Raw genomic sequence first — 23106 nt, forward strand, 5'->3', positions numbered from 1 at the left:
GAGCATGCGTGGGTTCTCTCCGGGTACTCCGGCTTAATCCCACAGTCCAAAAACATGACTGTCAGGTTAATTGGCTTCTCTAAAGTCCCCTTGTGTGTGAATGGTTTTGTCCTGTTTGTCTCCATGTTGCCCTGCGATGGACTAGTGATCTGTCCTGGCTGTACCCCTTCTTTGGCTCATTGACAGCTGGAGATAGGCACCAGCACCCCGTTGTCCGATCACGCTTATCCCAAAATGGATTGATGAATTTAAAACAAAGATTTAAATCTAATCAAATGTGATGTGCTGTTTTAACACAAGCTGAAGATTGTCACATCACATGGACTGACACACAGGTCGAGCTTTGATAACCCAAATAAAGGACAAAATGTTGGAGATGATAATGCATTATCTATACATTTCAGATTCACAAAGGCTTTGTTTATATATTTTTACATGCGTCACAAAAACACATTAATCTATGCTATTAAATGCCTCTTTTTATTGTTAAATAATCATAGATGTGAGTCATTTAAATGTTACAGCAGTAGAAAACATTTTGGTCTGGTATTATGGGCACCTTGCCTTATTCAAGTAGCTTTTATTCCACTCCTTTATGATGAAAAATGATAATTCATATTAGACGTCTGCTCCTGGTTTAAGACTGTATGTGATGAGTTGTGATTGAGAATGAAAAGGTTTCCTTGTGAGGGAACGACTGTGGTGATATAGGGAGGATTTTACGAGGTAATACATCAGGTATGCCGAGCTCACTCAGCCCTTTAAAGAAGGCGTGTTTGTGTGTGAAGGTCAAATGCATTTTAAAATTCCTTCGCTGTCTTCTACCCATTCAGGTCTTATGTTCTTCTGACAGGCTCTGCTGTTTTTCACTGTTCTTGCTCATCATTCGGCTCTTTTTTCCCTCGTTTTCAGGACCCAGCTGGGATCTTTGAGCTGGTCGAACTGGTTGGAAATGGCACCTATGGACAGGTCTACAAGGTAGGATTGTAAAATCTAGGCTTATGTTACTTTTAATATGTTTTTTTCATTTATATTTACTGATAGTTGATTTCTTAATCTAAAGTAAATTATTTAGCGTCCTTATTTTGGAGCTTTCCTCATGAAAATATTTAATCTTCAAGGTTTTAAAGCTCTTTTTAAATAATGTGCAGTTAAAAAAAATTGTCCCTTTTAAAAGTCCTGCAGAGTTAAAGTGGGTGAATATGAAACACACTGGTTCTGTTTTTTGCTCTATTTATTATGACTTCATCTGAACAAAATTTAATTATGACAAAAAACTGAGTTTATTATTGACTTTCTCCGAGGTAGACTGGAGAGGGTGGAAAAACAAATACCCTATGTGCTTATTTTAGTGTATTGTTTTACCTTGAAAGCAATTAACAAGCTCTCACGTCTGCTGATGCACATTGAGCTTCAGTGCTGAGATTCTGTCTGCTGGATTTGCCGTATTGATTTGCCTTCTCTACAAGTTGACACCTCCTCTGCAGAAAATGATTGATGGAGAAAAATTCACACAATCTGTGTGCACTTACTAAATAAAAAAAGGACAGGAGGAATGAACACATAAACAGGAAAATGCTTCTAAATGATTATCTAGTGTCAGTTCACAGTCAGATGCATTTGATTCGATCGTTTTTTTGTTTGACTTTTCATTCTCTGGTTGAATCCTGATTGAATATTCGGTGAGTTTTCTTGCCTGACTGTAAATGTAATCCTCATTTTAACAGAACACACAATACTGATCAAATGTACTTTCAAATTATAAATACCTACAAGTCTAGACATTTTATAAAATAAAAGCTACATTTAAAGGTCATAGAACAAAAAATTATGTGGAGATCTCACCATTGGCCACTTACCCCCGCATGATGCCTGGACACCCTAAGTTTATTGGTTTTCTAATTGTGTCTGTGGTATATCAGATTGGCAAAGGGAAAGATTTGTCTGGCAAATAAACAAAATCACGATAATAAACTAATTTCTTTGTCTTCATCACAAAAAGATATTTCAAAAAACAATATGTATATTCAGACATCATACTAATAATGTTGGTGGTGTTTGTGAGGCATAAATGGGCATAATTGTCTACATAAAATGACAGGACTGGTGTCTGCTTGAAAACTTGTGGGAAAAGCTGTTGTTCTTGACTTCAGTTGAGTTAACAAGAGGTAGGGATTTGCTCGGGTGAAGGTCTAAGAAAGGATGAGACTCTGATAAAGGCCGAGCATTTTTGCTTGTCTACATTAGGGACTTGTCTTTACTATCAGACATTTGAGAATTGTAGTAGGATTGTAGTAGGAGAATGTAGCAATGTAAGGAAAGGGGTTTTTAGGTCCTCCGGCAGCCTATGCCTATAGCAGCATTTCAACCTGGAGAAACTCACACAGAGAAAAGAAGCAGTTAGAAAGATTTTATTGACATTAATTAATGAGCTCTTTGGCTGTTGGACCTCAGCAGAAGACATGATGCTGTGAGTTGGCATGAGCTTAGATGAATAACTTTAGAAGAGGATTACAATAGTCTTTCCCCCGGGACCTGGACACTGGTGGTGGAGTGAGCCAGAGGATGGTAGCAGGAGGTCTAAGAATAGTCAAAGAGTGAGGGAGGACATGGGTGATAGTTTGGCTGATGCACTAAATGGGAAGCTGGGCCTTCTTAATGAAGAGTGTCTTGATTGATGATTTGCTTTTGGGGGGCTGTAGTCCACTGTCGACTGGGTGAAGCTTGAGCAAGACACGACAGCAGGTGGTCCAGGTGAGGCTGCTAAGGAATCTTTCAGGTTCAAAACTTGTGCTTAAGCTTTATAACTACAGAGATAGCTAAAGGTAAACTGAGCCACTCAACAATATGCTTAATCAACAAGGAAAGTTGTATACCTACCCTAGTCTTAAAGGTGGAGCTTAACAACTAAAAGATCTACCTCCTATTCTACGCTTAGGAACCCATGGAACTGCCAGTACACCTGCATCTGAGAGCAAAACACTCTGTTAGAAAAAAATAAGGACAATTAGATCTCAGATGTTTGATGGAATTTGATCATTAAGGGCTTTACATTTTGTTCTTTGTTTACAGGGTCCAGTGAATGATGCTTAATTATAAGAAATGTGATCTCTACTTTTAATAATTATTTGAACTTTTAGGATATGAAGAATTTTTCAATTATTTTTAAGGGTTACTTAAAAGGACTTTATATAAAAAATGAATGCACTAGTTTTTATTAGTTACTCTGAAAAAGAAGAGTAGTTTGTATAGTTTGATTACTTTCTCTCACAGTCAAATAAATCCAAGTTGTGTTGAGTCTAAGCCACAAATAAGTCAGGGAGACCAACCGCTGATCTCTCAGCTAACATTATGCATTGACGTTACTGCAGAGACTCGGAAGCACAAATAAAAGATGTAGAACGTCCCGTCCGCTTGGTGTTTTCTGCTTCATTTTTAAACATATTGAACCACTCTGTACCAAAGCTTGTTTTTCTTTTTAAATTTTCAAAATTTTGTGGGTACAGCATTGAAAAGTAACCTAAAGCCAGAATATTTCTGATTATCCTGATTGTTCGTGTCGTGTGACTGCTTATCCCAGTTAATCCTGTTTGGGTTGTTTTCTACATATTTTATGAGCAGGATAGAGACTTGTATCTATTGCTTCATCTTGCTGTGGTCACTTACGTCTCTGTAAGAGTTTCTTAAATTCTGTTTCAAGACCACAAAAACCAGGTTTTTATGACAAATCATTACTGATAATCTATAGTTTATTGGAAATCATCTTAGCCCTCATTAGCTTTAAACATTACACTCCCTAAACTAGAAATTAATGAGAATTAATTACTGTTTTCCATGGTCTTTGTAATTAGCCCAATTTGAATAATTTAATGTCCTGGAAACTCCTTGACATGATTTTTGATTTCCATTAATCCTTATAAAGCTAAAAAAAAAATGTGGAAATTTGGTGTAACCTCTTCTTAAAAGTGGGAGTGAAAACAGTTTATAAATAGTCAAGTATCAAAGCTAAAACCCTAAATTTTGATTCTATTTAGAACATATTTGAAATCAGATTAGGTTACTAGTTTAAGCAGCTAAGGGGCTGCTGAAAAGCTACTCCTGAAAACCTACCAAATGTTGAGAAAAAGTGTATTTTCAGGCATAAAACTTCAGCCACAGAAGCTGCTGTGCAAGTTTCCTGCTCATTGGGACTGGCTCTGCACTCAGGTTTCAGTTTCTCTCATGTTTAAAAAGCTCAGACATGACACTCCATCAATGAGGAGGCGTATTCTGCTTGTATTGCATCTGATTTTGCAGTGAATCTACTACATGGAGGTGGAGTTTTATTGATTGAGGAGCAGAAAGGACAGATATCTCTCTCTTTTCCTGCAGTTCAGCCATAAATGTAAAATACTGCAAAATCACTTAATACACTAGAAAATTAGAAATATACACCTGGGCTGTTAAGGGGTTCAATTGAGTTTATTTCTATAGCGCCAATTCACAACACAGGTCATCTCAAGGCACTTTCCAGTTCACCAGATCATTCAGTCAAATTGATTCAAAGTTTTCTAACTAAGGAAAACCAGTTGATTGCATCGACTCGTTGACTAAAAGGCAATCCCTCACACTAAGCATGCTTGTAGCGACAGTGGAGAGGAAAAACTCCCTTTTAACAGGAAGAAACCTCCAGCAGAACCAGGCTCAGTGTGAGCGGCCATCTGCTGAGGCCGACTGGGGTTCAAGGAGACGGAAGCAGAGATACAAAAAGAAGCTGTAAAAGGCGGCCCCATCCAGGAAACACACAGCCAGGCAGACGAGCTCCGAGCCAGCTCCCATGCCAGAGGACGAAGAGAGCACATCCAGTCAGTCACAGTCAGAGAAACAGGACTACACTGGAAAAAACAGGCTGATCTCCAACAACTATAAACAAAGGTGTTGATGGCAGCAGCACAGCTGATGTTTCTCTCCAGGATGGAGTCACAGCCAAACAGGAACAGACCAGATGAAGCTACTATGAGAAAAAGCAGAGAGAGCAGAACGTTAGAGATTGAACTAACAGATTCTAGAATAGAGATAGAATGAAGCAAAGTGATGAAATAGGGGTCCCTATGTCCTCCAGCAGTCTAAGCCTATAGCAGCATAACTATAGAGATAGCTCAGGATAACCTGAGCCACCCTAACTATAAGCTTAATCAAAAAGGAAAGTTTTAAGCCTAGCCTTAAAAGTAGACAGGGTGTCTGCCTCACGGACTAAAACTGGTAGTTGGTTCCACAGGAGAGGAGCCTGATAACTAAAAGATCTGCCTCCCATTCTACTTTTAGAAATTCTAGGAACCACTAGTAAACCTGCAGATTGAGAGCAAAGTGCTCTGTTAGGAACATAAGGAACAATCAGATCTCTGATATCAGATGGAGCTTGGCCATTTAAGGCTTTATATGTGAGAAGGAGGATTTTAAACTCTATTCTGGATTTAACAGGAAGCCAATGAAGAGAAGCCAGGATAGGAGAGATATGATGTCTCTTTTTAATTTCCATCAGAACTCTGGCTGCAGCATTTTGGATCAGCTGAAGGCTTTTAACTACAGTTTGTGGACTTCCTGATAGTAAAGAATTACAATAGTCCAGCCTTGAAGTAACAAATGCATGGACTAGTTTCTCAGCATCACCCCTGGACAAATATAGAGTGACTGGAGATCAAACTCAGATGATCTTATTAACTGCTAGGTTTTCTACCAGGTCAACCTATTACTCTTTAGTGCAGAACTTTTCATTTTCAGAGGGCTACTTTTGATTAGCTACTTGTGCTAGTCAGGCACTGTGAATATATAAAAACACACAAAAAATTACATTGAAAAACTAATCAAAATACAGATGCCAGGTTTTTGTGCTGATAGTATTTACCCAATAGACAGTATTTTTGCCTTTGGTGCGATGAGCAGACCATTGCACCTCATCCATTGGCAGTAATTAGTCACCCATCCAGTCAACTTGGAAGTGAAATCTGAATGTTTCTGCAGCTTTAGCTCACTCTTCAGGGAACAGTGCCGTTGTTCATTTTGTATTCTGAGTCATACTTGTCTCTTATGCGTTATGGCATTTTTTTGCACCTTTTTTCATAATCTTGGTCTTTCCCTTTTTCTTTTTGCACCTCTGCGGTTTTGATTACTTGCTCACCTCAATTACTTCCTCATTTAGTCATTGGGCGCATTTGTAATGACATACCTCTATTCACGGAATGTTTTTCTGGTAATTATACACAGTTTTGTGTACTTACAATCAGAGCAAAAGAAATCAAAACACAGAATTTTCACATAATAAGTTAACAGGGTGCAATAAATTTGTCAGAAAACTGTATGTACTGTACCAGTGTAGAAAGTATACCACTAGACCTCTTTAAGAAGAAGCCAAATAAAGTTCCAAAGTTGGAAGAATTCATCTAAAAGCTTTCTTAGATACCAAGTGAGAGCTGCACTTTAGACAGATAATAGGAAGGCTCTATTGGGTACAAAAAATGTAAGTTTTTTTTTTTTTTTGTTAAAAATCTTTGTCATTGAGTAGTTTGTGTTTAAACGTTAAAAGGATTAAAAAGGTTAAAGGGCTTTTGGAAATCTGAGTAAAGTTTAGAATGGGGAGAGTAAATTATCCTCACCAATGATAAGCTTGTTTTCAGTTTTATAAGACCATAGATCATTAAGATTTTGAAATAATAACTCAGTTTTGCTATTGATTTTTATTTCAGATTTTGATGTAAATGGAAATGACAAAACTGGAATCAGTGTACCAGATTTTGCATAAAAAGTTCCTAGACTTTTTCAACAAAGTAAATAAATGTGCTGAAGAAAAGATGGAAACAATTTGTTGATTAAGTTCTGCTCAGTGAAACGGTGGATAGCACTGTTGCCTTGCAGCAAGAAGGTTCCGGGTTCGATTCTCTAGTATTACCGCTGAATTTCTTTTTTGACATCTACGGATGGCAAATACCGTCAGTAATATTAGCTGACATGATAAAGTAAGTACAACTTGCGAGATTACTGATCTGTGGTTTGCTTCCTCTACTTCCTGTTTCTAACTGGAAGTCAAGATATGATGACAAATCATGATTAACATCACCTGTTTTTTTTGGGTTTTTTTTTCTACCGCTCATAATTTGCACAAGATTTAGATCAAAACATGGCTAAGGACTCTTTTTTCCAAGAAGCCTAAAAATATGTCTGAAGGTGAGGAGAGGGATTCAGGATGTAAGGTTCTAGTCTCATCTTCAGGGTGTAACAGAATCATGTTACCAGTACAAAGCTTCCTTAGCACTGTTGGTCTATTGCTCAGAAAACCTTCAGCATCAAGCTAGGGTTAAACAAACAATGCAAGGATAGATGGAAAGTAGAAGAATGTTAAAAGTAAGCAAGAAGTAAGAATAGTGTCATGTCTGAAGAGTGAGATCAAAACATCTTCAAAAGCAGCTTATTCCAGCACACCAACAAACAAGCTGGTGGATTTTCCAGTATGATGGAGCACCGTGTCACAATCAATAATGATAAAGGATTTTCTGTAAGAAATTAAGGTATTTTAAAGGTATAGTGGAGGATGCTGACTAGACTTGATGTTAACTTGATGTTGAAGTAGATGGTACCAAAGGCTGTTTAGAGGTCAGGTTAAATAATAATAGAACTCTTCCCTCATTCAGAAGCTATTAAAAAATCATTATAAAGCTTTAAACGAGCTTTTTTCAGTGGAGTTGATGTTTTTTTAAAGCTAGACTGAAAAGATAAAAAATGTGTAACTTGTACAGTAGAGATCTCTATTGACTTTGCACAGTTTTCTCAAATAATTGACACAGAAAAGGAAGCTTTGAAATCAGCCGGTAGTTAATAAAAATGCTGCCAAAATGTTGAAATCATGGTGCTGTGGACAGGAAACTAAAAGCCATGTAGAGGAACAGAAGCAGTTGTCCAATTCAACCACTGAAAGGATAAAAATGTGTCCCCATCAGTCAGGATGTGGTCTAGAAGTTCATTTATTTAGCATTTTAAAAAGAATAACAGAACATATTAAGAGGAAGTATTAACGTTTCTGCTAAGCCTGATAGATTTCCTTATAAATCCCTTGTTTTAACAGCTCTTTAGAAAAAAAACAAACAAAACCTTTCATTTGTGACCACCCTGTAGTTAAAAAGTGCTCTTATCTCCTGCAGATTTCCCCTGAAAGGCTTTAATTTGGAATCGGCTGCAAACAGCTGAGCATGTTTGGTTTAGATCTAAAATGAAACTAGGAGCCTGTCGGATGTTCTGATGTCACAGCCTTTTGTTCCCCCACTGAAAAACAGACATCTTTTGTAATTTTACTTCCTGAAAATATCACACTATGTGGCTCTTTTACACAACCTGCAATTTACAGGATGATCTCACTGGCTGAAGAAGGAACCAACAAATTACTGTCAGGTTCCTCCAGAGAACAAAGTAAACAGGAACAGCCGTGCAGTTTTAGAGGAAATAACGCCTCCAACATTATGGGGAATTTGGCTCATCAAACACACAACATGCCATGTTATCACCTGTGTTCATGCGTGATCTTGTCTCATGTGAACTGCTGTTTACAGAAGAGATCATGAAGACAGGAACTTCCCTCCCACACCTCAGCGATGCACATGTTGTGTTTTCTGGATAATTGGAATTAATCACAGGACTTAGATGTGTTTTTACAATGCTGTTTTTCATCTACACCACATTTAGTTTTAGGATTGATATTCCTAACACTTTTAGCTTATGTTCTCTCCATTGGCTGGTGATGCAATTATTTTCATTTAGTTGATTGATGTCTGTGATAGATCGATATGGCAGTGAATGCCAAATGTTTCATTAAAATTGCATCTTTCCTGGCTCAGTTTTACAACTCAGACTAGAGGACCTTTTGTTAAAGGGATAAATTGGATTATTTGCAGTAGGATGAAAGTCATCTTGTTCTTGTATATCTTCAGGTTTTGTACAGAAGCGATAGCAAAGTGTGGATGTCAGCAGTTTTGTTTAGTGGTTATGAGTGGTTAGGCATTGGAAAGTTTGATGACATTAGAAACAGCTTGTGGTTTCTAATGAGTTAAAAAAGTAAAGTAGAAACAATTATTATGCAAATCATTTAATCTGCCAATAATTTTTTCCGATTAATAATCGGACAGTCAAGGAATACTTAAAGTGATAGGGAAGTCATATTTAAATTTAAAATCATTCTGGCTTAAACATGTATATAAATGTATTATTTATCAGACTGTATTGTCCAAATGTTAGAAAATGTCTTTTTTTCCCCCGTTATCTTCTGCAGGCCAGTTAGTTATATGTCAGTCTGAACACCTGAATTCGACCATTCATATGTCAGTGGTCATCTGTCAATCAAATTTTTTCGGTCATAGCATCTTGATTCATATGTTGCAGCTAATATATGCAAAGGTTGAAATAAGAAATAAGAATCCTTTCCTTTCCCATTGAGTTCCATCCCAGTGTTCACGGGGATGGACGTCTGTGTCTTCAGCAGGCGTAGAGCTAACAGAACTGGCAGCGTTGCGAGGCAAGGGCTCAAACATGTACGGCTGGAAGCCTTCTACACCAAACCAAGCTTCTGCCGCCCTGGCGTCCTCTTCCACAACATCTTCGTCCCGCTTTCCTCCTCTAAATAAAAAATGTATGAAGGAGGAGACCTTCTTGCATGTTTCCTCTGTCCATAGCGTTCCTTGACAGTGTCGTTTCTAAGTCACCAATTTAGTGCTACTTGGTCCCAATGGAATTTCCCATTGGGAACCTACTAGCACTAAGTTGCTAACTGGTTAGCACGATGCTTCAGACTAACCAGCCACAACCAAATAGCTTGTGAACGTTCTTAAAGCTTAAACTTAACAACTTAAAGTGTTGCTAACCATTTACCAACGCTTTAAGTTTCTAACTGGTTAGCAAGATGCTTCAGACAAACTGGCCACAAACAAAGTTATTTTTGGTAGATGCATCCTGTTGATGCCTCAGCTTCAAGTTTGGTCACCACAATAAAATCACATGGATTAAAACCACTCGAGGCAAAAATGCTTTAAATTGCCTCATATAAATTCTATTTTACAAATGTTTAAATCTCATACAGCTTTGAATTGACTGGTTATTGTCAACCTTTAGAGTCTATCAACATTTAAAATGTTTTTTTTATTTTTTTTTAAATAAGCTCAGAAAAGTGTTTAATTGTGAACATCTCGTTAAGCTCTGCTGTGAATTTTGGTCAGATTAGGCTAAAGTGAAAGGTTGGATGAAAACTTACTGTGACAAACACTCCAGGTGGCTCTGCTGTGAAACAGGGTGAAGAGCAACATATTCTTGCTATGAAGCATGGTGATGGATTAATGATGCTTTGGGTCTGTTTCTTCCCAGAATCCCAAAAACTAAAGGTTCATAGCTGATGAAAGGACGCCTCAGATCCCAACTGTCCCATTAACTTATGTATCAAAATTAAAATTAAATAGTAATTATAACATCATGAAGTCATGATATGGAATATTCTGCTTATTTAACTGTAGCTCATCTTTTAATATGGAAAATAATTTATATTATTTTATTATTCCTCTACTACAGACTGTTAGGAGTGTGTAGGTGACATGAGGTACTTAGGGTTAAGAACATCAGTTTAATAGTATCTAAAATATTTCAGCATAAAGTGTCATTATAACTGCTTTTATTCATATTTAGCTTTATCAACTAGAATTCAAATACTGCATAAATAATTAATAGGCAGTGGAATAAGGATGAAAGCAACGGAAGTCTAGAAACATTGGAGAAAAAAAACAAAAAACTGGTCCTGACACGAGAGGCACATACCAGGATAACAACAGGTACAGTCTTACATGAAAGGAATGCAGATACTGAAATTAGGAACTAGACCAGATATGTACGGGAGGCAAACCTGAAAGAATAAAATGACCAAGATTACAAACTAGTTTCAGGAAATACAAAACCATCATGTTTCTCCAAAACAAGACGATAAAAATCAGAGATCAAGAACAGATATAAAGCATGAAATAAACACAGGCAGAAGTCGATTTTACGTCATTGACAACCAGGGAAAAGGAAAAATGATATGATTATAACATATTTTACACACGTAGGATTTTTTAAGAATATATATATATATATATATATATATATATATATATATATATATATATATATATATATATCAGATGGTAGTGGTAGTTAAGTGTCCAGCTTGAATACAAAAAGGATTAATATGGTTACTTGTCTAGTGAGGAGGAAGTCATATGTTGTCTGAGGGACCTTACGGAATGATACCCTACCCAAGTACTAATCCCAGTTCCCCAGATTTTACTATTCAAATTAAGAAATTAAAACTTTGCTGATAGACTGCTTTGTGCGTAGTTTCTCACACAAAGGCAATTAGTTACAAAGAACTTTTAAAAATCCCTGACTTGAACTTGGGAAGAAGAAATATTCAGAGGTGATGATTGCTAGGGGCTTAAAACAGTTTTTCTAACCCCTGAACGTTTGGGGGCTTGTCCGGGATGTCTATGGTTTACTAATAGTAACTGATCCAAAACCTTTAGTTCTATTTGCTTAATTAAATCTATTTTAAAAAAAGGGGTAAGGTGTGATGCAGAAAGGGAAAAAAAAGACTTCTTATGAAGTAAAATTCAATTAAAAACATAAACCCTCAGACAAAAGGAATTAATCCAATTAAACGGAATAAGAGCTACATGAAAGAAACAATGTTATGGTGATGTCCTGATGTGATCTGCAGGGAGATGTTTTCCCTAAAACAAGATGTTACCTGAGCTTTTAACAGTGGGTCAGTGTTGCCAGATTGGGCTGGTTAACCCCAATTGGGCTTCTTTTGAAGGCTGGGCTGTGCAAAACAGCTGGTTTCTTAAAATGTGGAGTACTTTTCACATAGTCTCTGTGATTGTAGAAAGTTAGATTTTAGAAAGTATTTTAATACAGAATACTGTGTGGATGCGTCTGTTTTTATCATGCGTTTCATTGGTTCTCGGTTTTAACAAAATGTTGAAGAGGGATTGAGATTTTGGCTGGTTTTTATGGAGGTTGGCAGGCTTTAGGTTGTGTTTGGATTGAACTCAGGCAGGCAGATGTTGCGAACCTGCAGCTGGTTTTAACAGTTAATGTGAGTATTCTTCATAGACATATTACCATCAAGGACTATATATTTTCCCCATAGGGTCGCTTTAACATTTGCTGATGGTCCAATACTCTAACCTCTCACATACTCTATTACACCTCTTGAGATAGATTATTGTTGCCGTCCGGTGAACATTCAAGACGTCTTAAAATCCATGCAACTTAAATAATTCACATACCCATCTCTGATCTGCATGAGCAACACATTATATCCAAATCAGTTTGGTCCTTTTGTCCAAATCAGTTTGTTTCAACATAATGTAATGGCTGGTTCTTCTCATCCAGAGCAGGACTTCAGTTTGGGCCTCTGTGGGTTGGTCTGTATGGTTTCTCCTGGTTAATTGATTTCAGCTGAGTCGTCACACTAACATTGTTGGATAATTTAGCAGAAGAAAGGAGTCCTATTAGGTCCAATTAGGATAATTTGGGAATTGCTTTGTTCCACCTGAAGGTGATCTAAGGCTTATTCTCTTCTAAGAATAGATCCATGGTAAAGCGGTTTCCTTTTAAAAGGGCCTTTAACTCAGAGGTTGGCAGATCATCTGACCTAAAGCATCTCTCTTTGCAGCATTAACAGCATGAGTTGAGATATAATGGAAGTCAAATCTCAGGGGAAGTAAAATCCCTCGACTGAAACTGCTAGATGGTGTTTCTGGTGGTTAAAACGCTACTGTTGGATGGAAAAACTAAAATCAAGGCCGTCATTTCTTTTGTCCATTCTTTGTTCCTCTTGGCTGATTTCAGGATGAAGGCTGTGATGTTTCATTAATTTTATGGACCTTCCGGAGAGGATAGTGCCAGGTTCACACAACAGTTGGGATTAAGTTACTGTGAACAATCACAACATTATTAGTTTCCGCCTGGAGTAACTGTTAAAGATGTGAACTGTTTGACTCATATCTCACTGAGCGTTAGGACAAAGTTTTTGCTTTAAACAAATTGTACAAGTGATTCATGTCCTGCTGCAGCTGCATCCATTAATGTTAGAGCAAAGCCTGGAAGGGGGTCAGAGACATCGTCTCAGAGGTGAGGTGATTTCCAGCTTCAGGTTCGGGTTGTTTATATGGAAAAGAAGTTTTAGATTTCTTGGACTTCTTAGAGTCATGATGCCTGGAAAGAAACATCTACAATCCCTCTGCTCACTGATGAAAGGGTACACAGTGGCTACACACAGCCGAGTGTGATTCATCGCAGGAATATTTTTTGGTATCACTGCCTGTATTTTGAAGTCTCATTAATCATTCTGTTACAGACACAAGTACAAACAATGTTCTGCTCTTTTTCATCACGTTTCCTGGAGGTTTTCAGTAACAGGGAAAAAAAACCACCTGATTCTTGGTAATACTTCACACTGATTTTGACTTTTAAAGCTTTTTAAAACAACACATTTACTGTATGAAATATCTAAAATATCAAAGTTATACAGCCTTAAACTGGAACTTAAACCAGTTTTGTGTTTTTTATCCACACATCTGTTCATTTATTTGTCCGTCCACCTGACAGCCTATTTTTAAAGGTGTGTTCTCACCGAATGCAGATTTTGTGTCCTGAGTGAATGATGTACATGTTGCTGAGGAGCACTGTGAGGAGAAGGTCGTGATTCTAGTGAGGCGAAAGGCACTTTTTTGGCAAACACAGTAAGCAAGAACGCTGCTGCACCTTTGAAATACAGAAAGTGATATTAGCATCAGTTAATATTTAGTGTATATTTTCACATCACAAATGTTTCCTTACTGTTATATACAGTATATACTGTTATTACTGTTATATACAGTAAGGAAAATAAGTATTTAAACACCCTGCTATGTTGCAAGGTCTCCCACTTGTCATCATAGGTGCATGTCCACTGAGAGACCTAATCTGAAAAAGAAATCCAGAAATCACAATATATGATTTTTTTAAGTATTTATTTGTATGATCTGCCTGTAAATCAGTAATTGAACACATGTCTATCAGCTAGAATTCTGACATCCAAAGACCTGTTAGTCTGCCTTGGAAATGTCCACCTCCACTGTATTTAGAGTAGAAACGAAAATCCCTTTATTGTCCCTAATGGGGAAATTCTGCTGTTACATTTATTTATTTATTATGCACCTGTTTGAGGTTGTTTGATGCCCCTTCATGATTTCTAAGTGGGAGAACTTGCAAATTAGCAAGGTGTTCAAATACTTATTTACCTCACTGTAAGTTTAAGTAGACAGGCTTTTTTAATCAAAATGAAAGCTATCGAAAATAAAGTTGACAAACAATGAAGTGGGAATGCTCTTAAGAAGTCGGCACATATCTTCGTAATTTATTTAAGCCCTAAAAGAACTGCCTGTCATCCTCCAATCTTCTGCTGTGGTTTCCTTAGCTCCATAAGGGGGATACAGCCGCTGCGCTGGTTCTGGCGCTCTCTCTGCCGGCTTCCCTGCTCTCATTTCCCCGCTGCTCCTTTCTGAATTCCAAAATGGCCATCTCACCTTATCTTAAGCTCTATAGAAAGCAGCCGTGATCCAACTGTAGGTCTTAGACTTCTCCATCTGGGAGAATCTGTGGAGGATCTGCTGGACCTAGGGACTCCAGCAGCTTTGTCCAAAGTAACTAGAATACTGCAAATTGCTCAATAAAATCCATGTTCAGGTTAAATTAACAACCAATGATTTCAATATGTGGTGGAGCCCTGAATATTGTTGTCGCCCACCAGGCAAGTTTTTGGCAAAATGTCAGGTAAAGCACATGAAACTGCTAGGTTTCACATTCACTGTGAAGGCACCATAAGAGCTTTCTCATTTGGTCTTGATCCAGACCTGTTTAAGGTACCGTACGGTCAGAATGCAGATGGAACAATCAATGAGGAGATTTTTTTAAACCTACTTCATGTTGCCACATAGGTTCATTGTTTTCAACTGTATTTATGGTGTGAATGCCAGGCATTTGTTGCCTTTACCGGTCTGGTAATCAAGCCTGGGTTTGAATTATGAAATCACTGTCAACCTCTAAAATAATAAGGGGAGGAGTCCTATTTTTAGTAATTTTATGTAAAGTTGGTTTGGTTTTTTATCCTTGATACAACAAATTATTTAACAAACAACACAAATAAATAAATAAATAAAAAGAAACAGAAGAAATAAGTAAACAGGAAAGAAATGTTCACTCTGCTGGTGGCGTCTGGTTAAAGAAAGGATATTTTCTCGTGTGATCAGCTTTTTTGCTTTTTCTAATACGATCTATTAGTGCTGCATCTAAATTAGCTAGCCTGGTATTTACTAGTGTTGCATCATACCAGTACCAGGCGGGGCCCCGATCCAGCACTAAAATGGTGGCATCAGTATCGTTGAGTACCAACAAATAGAGCACTGATACTATTTTAAGAGCCAAAAGTTTATTCAACTTTTTCACCCATTCCAGGAAGGCAATAAAAAGTTCTACTGGATTCACTTTGTTTTAGTCTTTTTCCTGCTTCACAAAGGTAGGCAGCAGCTTGACAAAGCCATAATGGCAATTATTTTACATCCAAGTAGTATGCAGTTCTTCATATACACACACACATCAATTTCAAACAGATGGTATCGGTATTGTATCAGTATTGGCCAGTTCTGCTCAGCCAGGTATCGGGGCCAAAAAATGCCATCGGTGCAACATTAGTATTTACCCTCTGAACAATGATGCAATCAATCCATTAAAATCAACCAAAGTAGCATTAGGAGTACTTTCACCTAACCTGAAGATGAAACAATTTCTCCCCTTTTCACAGGCTACGTTCACACTGCAGCCTGAAGTGACCCAATTCTGATTTTTTTCCCATAACTGACCTGGATCTGATCTTTTCATGGCAGTCTGAACAACACAGATCCAATTTTTTCCAATGCGACCCAGGCCACTTGGATATGTGGTCCTGAATCCGATACAAATCTGATCTATTCAAATGCAACCTGTGTCTGAATGGCCAGGTCGCATTCATCTGACCTGTATGCTATTAATACTTGATAAAGGTCACTATTCGGTGTCTTGCAACGATAGCAAGAAGAAGAAGCAGTTGAAAAACAACTACCATGGTTGACCTTAATTAGTAGAGCAATCTTTTTTAACCATCTTGAAAAGATTGAGTTTTTAAGGTTGGGAAAGATCGCTAGATGCACTCCAGCACTACCATCCATGTTTACTTCTGTAAACATAGAGCATGCTAGCCTGAGACTTCATTGCGTCCTCTACTGCGCATGCGAGATACTTAGGTTGTATGAATGAAGTTAACACAGGAGATCACATTCAAGTTGCAAATGTTTGGAAATGTGCAAACAAAATTGGATTTCACAAAAAAATCGGAATTGAGCATTGTGGCCTGCAGTGTGAACGCAGCCCAAGTATTGAGACAACCTCCCTGGGTTACTCATCCCTGAAAAAGACTAAAATGCCTGCAAGCTTGTTCCTGTATTTAGAAAATAACGCAAAGCTTCTTCACGTGATATTTGAAAGGTAAAAACATGCAAATGTCGCCTCAGATCTGAACCCCAGTGCTGAATTTTGTAGAGAAACACAGAGCTGCAGAACATTAATCACAGCCCCTCTTTGTTCCAACGCGCAGACCAGGATCCAGTTTGGTGGCTCACGCATGCAAAGCGTTTCACCCGGAGAGGGAAGCTCGTTTCGTCTCCCGCTCCCCCAGATGTCTCTTGAAACAGCAGAAATGTATTTTTAAACACGTTCCGCTCCGGTGATCTCATGTTCCAGCTGATGTTCTGATGAACACACACTTTCTTAAGTTCCTGAAATGACAACAGGGAGCTGACTGTGGAAAAGTCTGTAGTGTCTCATCATGGTTGAACTTTTCATGCTAACTCCTGAAAGCAGTGCTCCTTGTTGTGATGGAGACCCAGCTTGTGTTTAACTGTTTCTGCCTTCATGTGTCAAGGCTTGTGTCTGGGTTAGGAATGCGAGGCATGCCCGATGCGGTACCTGAGGTGTGTTTTTTTTGTGCCTCGGGCTGCTGCAGAATATTCTGCTCCTTTTTTTTTTTTCCATCTCCAGATCCTCCTCCTCAGCTGCCACCTCCTCCCCCCCGTTCTCGCTCAGGCTCTATCTTTATCTCGCTCTCGCTGCATATATATGTGCGGATTCAGATACTGTTTTAATGCCGCCTTCTCGCCATAATCTCCGTTACACACACACACACTCAGTGGCCAGCTCACACTGGGAGCTCAGCGTCACCTTTGGGAGATTGTCTGGCCGGCCGTCAGTGTCAGGGGAAAAGAGATAACAAAACAAAGAGGCTCTCTGAGATATTATCGCTTCCTCTCATCTGTCCTGCTTTATCTGCCTCTTCTTTTATTGCTTCATCGAGGTGGATCGCTGCCATTTGTCCTGCAGTCAGAGCCACACTTCTCACACTTAACCTGTGCTCTAAACAGTTGCTTCACACCCATCTGGATTATGAATTTGGTGAGAAAATCCCTCCCAAATCATGACCAGGGTTGGTGTTTATGTAATTAAAAAGCTTCCTCTTTAGCAACCAAGTGATCCTAATGTTATGGCATTCTGAGATCTGTATGGTATAACTTTATTTCTTCTGGAAGATCAATAGTTTTTTTTTATGTTTAACTAAAACATAACTTTTAATGTGACATATTTGCTCCAAATCCAATTAGAAAGCTTTAAATTAGCTCTTAGCTTCAGGGTTAATACAGTGGGAAATTTGTGGGACAGTGGATTTCAATTTAGACCTATTTTTATCTGGATATATGTATATCTTTCAGGGCTGCAGAGTTTTTTAAAGGAAAAGTCCGGTCAGCAAGGAATAACCAATGGGTCATTACTTATAGCTAAAACTAATAGGTTTACATTGATTTAATGAATTTACAGTTAATCAGTAAAAAAACAAAAACAATAATTTTCGTCTCGAAAGTGTGGGAGCGGCCATTTTTCCTAAATATAGTAACCCCTCCCTCCTGCCATCCTGCGGCAGTGACGTCACGGTGCGGTAAGCCTAGCGCCATTCTCCCCGCTTTACAAGCTAAATCAATGGGAACTACTAGACACATCTGCAATCAACAACAATTATTGAAGATTTCCAGAGGACTTCACCATTGAAATTCACCAGAGCTATAGTGAAACTGACAATGCCCACGTGCATGGCAGCTGGATGCTGGAATACATCAGGTTCATCGTTGATTGCCAACTTGAAGAGGGAGGATTTGAAATCGAACCTCTGGTCAGAGAGAAAACATGTCATTAATCCGTTACTCTCCGCTTCACATAGTTCACTGGTCTTCACCATCATAGATAATAGTGTATTGTGACAAACACCAGATACAGCACTGGGACTTGATCAACAGCCGAGCCCACACCGGTGGCAGTAGTTTTCTTTGACAAACATGGATGCCTCCAGTAAAGTACATTCAAATGAAAATTACTCTTAATTAAAAAAAACAACAACCATTTATTGAAAAGTATGTAATAATTTAATACTTAAAGTACTTTCAGAAGATTGTATTCTAAATGTGACTGGACTTTTCCTTTAAGACTTCTGTATGTAAATTGTGTTTTCCATTTTGTAAAACAAAAAAACTGTCAATTTCGATCTGTTAAAAATAAAACAACAAATTAAATGAATATTTAAAATACATCTTCCCACTATTAACAAAAAACAAACTGTTGGATTTAATTTCACACAGTTCAGTTTGATAATAATAAGGAAACTAGACAGTCTGCTATCGATGGTCATGCTAATGTGTCAGATGTTATCTATGTTAGGTAAACCTAGATGATTACTTTAAATCACTGACTTTGAAGAACTCCCCTCCTCCTCCTCAGCAAGCATGTTGCGACAGTGGACAGATAATTGGATTGAGTCACTGACTTCACTAGTAGCTGATGCTCCATCAGCATGCAGCAGCACTGGAAATGTTAAATTCTCTTTAACCCAAAGTAACCTACAGCAGAACTATATATGAAGATTAACTGAAGACACACAGATTTAGGATACTGTGTGCCTGATTACTTAAGTTTGATATATTAATGCAGTTTTCTACAGAGCAAAGCTGAAGCTCGTAGCAGAGGTGCAGAAACTTCCCACATTTATTGGGAAAAAATTCAAAGGTCATGAAGACAGCTGCACCAGTACCAGTAGCTGCCCCAGTACCAGTGTGCTTTAGTGTCTCCAGTTTAAAATGAATAATTTTAGTTCCCTTAGATCCAATGTGAAAGGTGGCATTGCAGCTACCTCAATGAAAAAAATTATCTTTTTCAATTGAAAACTGTTACCATTCATTTCCAAAAAAAAAACACATTGTTTCCATCCTTTTTACATTTATAGGGCGGGGCCATATTTAAGGCCAATTTATGCTTCTGATTTATAGCCTCTGCAAACGTCAAATCTGTCTCTGTGCGTAACCATGCCCCCCACGCAGAGGTTCTGCCAACTGTCGTCACGCGCCTCAAAAGAAAATCCTGATTACGAGTCGGTAGGTCGCACACCCGCACTGACAAAAAGCAGCTGTGATTGGTCCTTGGTTTGCCTTTCATCCTTCTCGATTCGGTGCCGGGGCGCGCCGTTTTTAAAAACCGAGGAACAACTACAATGGACAACTACGACAAAAGGTTAATCAAGGAGGTTCGGAAGCACAAACAGTTCTCCAATAGGCTCCCCCTTCACTTTGGTGGGAAACTGCTGTGCGTCCCTAAAAATTCCAGACCAACGGTGGAGAAGCATACCAGCAAAACTGGTTTACGACCAGACCCAAACGACATTGGAAGTGTGCGGATGCAGAAGTATAATCTACCCTTTACACTCAATGCAGTTTCAACCAAGCATAAAAATAAACTTTTAATTCTAAGTTTTTTCTAATATATATGACTCTTAGCTTCTATGTATAAATATGATCTGTCTAATGTTATTTTTATCTGTTTTGTTTTTCTGCATTTGTCTCATAAAACATAGGAATGCAAACATTTACTTATTGTATGCTATGCTAATTCTACGCTAGTTTTAGTCCGTAGCAACACCGTATTCTGGGGCCATGTTGTCACTCAATGGAGCACCATAGAAGCTTCATAGTGTTTCCAGTAGCTTCTTTAGGTTTGGTTAGGAGTCCTGTGAGGTTTAGTGTAGTAGAGAGCAGACTAGTGAGGAGAAACTAAATGCAATGTGACATTATTCTGTGTACTATTTATTTCTAACATATTTTTTAGATTAGATTTTAGATTAGATTCAACTTTATTGTCATTACGCAGGTACAGGTACAATGCAACATAATGCAGTTTAGGTCTAACCAGAAGTGCAATAGCAGCAAGTGCAGGATAAATAATGGTTCCATAAACACAGGATATGGGTTTCTAGTGAATAAATATAGAGATGAATACCATTATACACAGAATCTTACTAATAGATTTGTCCTATGATTATAATATATAGATAACTAGTGTTAAGAACTAAATTTAAAGCTGGATATGTACCGAATATGATATGCAGGTGGATATTACTATAAAAAGGGTTTTTACAGTTATATAAATGGATTTTACTATAAAATGAATAAATAAAGTTTGGACAGAAGCTATCTAAATTAAAGTGCAGTGGAAGGTAATTGCATATTACAGTTAAAGTACATTATTGCAAATGTATATGCAAACAATTGGTGCTGTGAATAAACAGTCGGCAGTGCAAATCTTGACATCCTCTGCCTCTTTATTTCATAGTGTGTTATAAACGATGCCGTATAAAAACATGTTATCAATTTGATCATCATTGGATGATTAATATATAACTGTTTATTTTTCCCTTGTTTCTGTCTCTGTGACTATGATGTGCTTATTCATATTGTCTTAGACTAAGCAATAAATCACAAGAAGAAGAACAGCACCGAGTATTAAAGTATAAATGAAAACTCAAAATATAAAACATAAACAGAACCAAAGAGGGCAGAGTCAAGACATTGGATTCCTTTTCAGTTTTGTTTTTTTATTCATAACAGGGATGCCCTAGTGAAGTTCTCCAGGGACATTTTTAGATGCTTTCCTTTTCCACCACACCTGAAATCATCAGCCTGTTACCTGGCGTCTCCATGCAGAGGGACTGAATGCTGAGGAGGGAGATGAACTGTTTGATTCAGATGTGTTGCATAGTGGATTCGTTTAAAGCTGGTAGATCTAACATAATACCAGGAACTGTGATACTAGTTTGCTGTTTTGCACTGGGCCACCGTCAGAGTCTGTGTGTTTCTCCTGTTGAAAACCTTCTCCTCTTTTAGTACATCTGCTGTTTGAATTTCTAGAGCTCATTTAGATTTGCTTCATTCGTTTCTTTCACACCTGGAGTGAGTTTCCTAATAGCCTCATGTGCCATGCATCAGGCTCTTATCCCTGCAGGATTTACTGGTTTGTCTTTGCTTTCTGCACCATCGGATCCTCCTTGTTACTTCTTTGAAGTGCCTCTACTGCAGTCGCTGCCTCTGACTAGTTCTATTACCGTGTCAGTCGTTTAGTTGTGCATATTTTTTTTTTTTTGTTTCTTCTCAATCAATCGATTTATATCCTGAGCAGCTGCCCGTTTATAAAAGGTTTAACGTGATTCGTTTTGAGGACCTAGTTTCAAAGATAGACCCTCAGTTTCCTCCTGCTGACTCTGAAGTCGGTATCACCGCAGCTGCTGAGGCCGGGAAAGTGGAAATTCATTCACTTCTCCGCACACATTCCGTTTCCTCATGGTAACCATAGCAACAGGCCAGGCAGCCAGGCCAGCCAATGGGGAGGCGTCGGAGGAGGCAAAGCGATGGCAGCGTGAGGCGTGTGTGTGTGTCAGGCAGTGAGGCTTCACAGACACACGGGGTCACTTCAGCAGCGTTCACACACAGCGTCTCGGTTACTCAGCGTTGCATCAGACACTGAATGTTTCTGACAGGACCAGAATCACCTCAGAGGACGGAGAGTCTCTGCTTCACATGCCTCTGCGTGTTTTGTTTTTTTTATGTTCTGTCTCTCATCTTCTGTTTCCTTTTTCTTTCACACATTACAGACTTTTCATGTTCAGCCTTCTGATGCTAAACTGACTTCACCGTGTGCTGGAAAACAGTCAGACTCAGTTAGATGGATGTAGGACTCGGATGTAGTCAGACTGTTTAATTATTCCTTAAAACATCAGCTTCAATCAAAAATATGGAGATAATATGTCAACTGTAAACTCGATCTGCATTCTTTTTCTTTTTCATTTTTAAATGAGGGTGGGAATATGATGTTATTAGAAGCAGTAAATTAATTAATGGTTACCAGAGCAATACTGGACCACAATTGCCTTTATGTGGAAAATGAAAGTAAAAACAATGGGCTAAATAAAAGCAATTCTTCTTTGAATGATCTGCATTCAGGGAAGAGGCTAAGCTAATAGAGTAACATAAAGCTAGAAGTTCATTTTATGGGTAAGAAAAACGAAAAGATTACCTGAGGTAGTGATATAAATGACTCTGTCAAAGCCAATGTTAACCACAAAAACACTGAACCAGGGGTACTTTCTGTAGAGTAGTGGGAACCACTGACAGAAATATCAATGTTAATGGTTCTATGCAAAGATACATGGGTATTAATGGTTCATCTAAAGAGGAAACAACTATTAACAGAAGTAATGAGGAAGAAGAACTTTCAATGGGAGGGGATAAAACTTTGCTTTTTTCAAAGGTAATAATTCAAAATTGCATGTGTTTCACACAAAGCAATCGTGAAAAAAGCACAGCTAAAGACAGAAGCATTGAACTAGGGGTACTTCTGCAGGTAAATAAATAAAAAACAGTGAACAAAGTCAAAGCCAGCAATGGCCTTATTGTTTGTTTCCCAAAAGCAGGCGTGTTTAAAGGAATAGTACACCCAAAACATGATTAGCCTTCATTTTCTACTCCCCTCCATGCTGAACAACACTCTGGAGTACTTTTTTGATATCTCAAATGCATCTGGAGATCTGGGAGGCTTCTTGCTGTCTGCTGACATTCAAAT

General features: G+C 38.2%; 1 protein-coding gene across 18 annotated transcripts in view; it reads left to right on the forward strand.

Annotated features, from left to right (window-relative positions):
* Positions 1–23106, forward strand: part of LOC107081813 (TRAF2 and NCK-interacting protein kinase-like) — a 96440-nt gene that overhangs the window by 12239 nt on the left and 61095 nt on the right. For all 18 annotated transcript variants that reach the window (XM_015370080.1, XM_015370081.1, XM_015370082.1 and 15 more), the window contains exon 2: positions 913–978. In XM_015370080.1, the coding sequence (XP_015225566.1) occupies positions 913–978 (66 nt within the window). The remainder of the gene's footprint in view (positions 1–912; positions 979–23106) is intronic.

The sequence above is a fragment of the Cyprinodon variegatus genome, unplaced genomic scaffold (genome assembly GCF_000732505.1).
Source record: "Cyprinodon variegatus isolate N-32 unplaced genomic scaffold, C_variegatus-1.0 Scaffold41, whole genome shotgun sequence".
In the NCBI taxonomy this organism is placed as follows: Eukaryota; Metazoa; Chordata; class Actinopteri; order Cyprinodontiformes; family Cyprinodontidae; genus Cyprinodon; species Cyprinodon variegatus.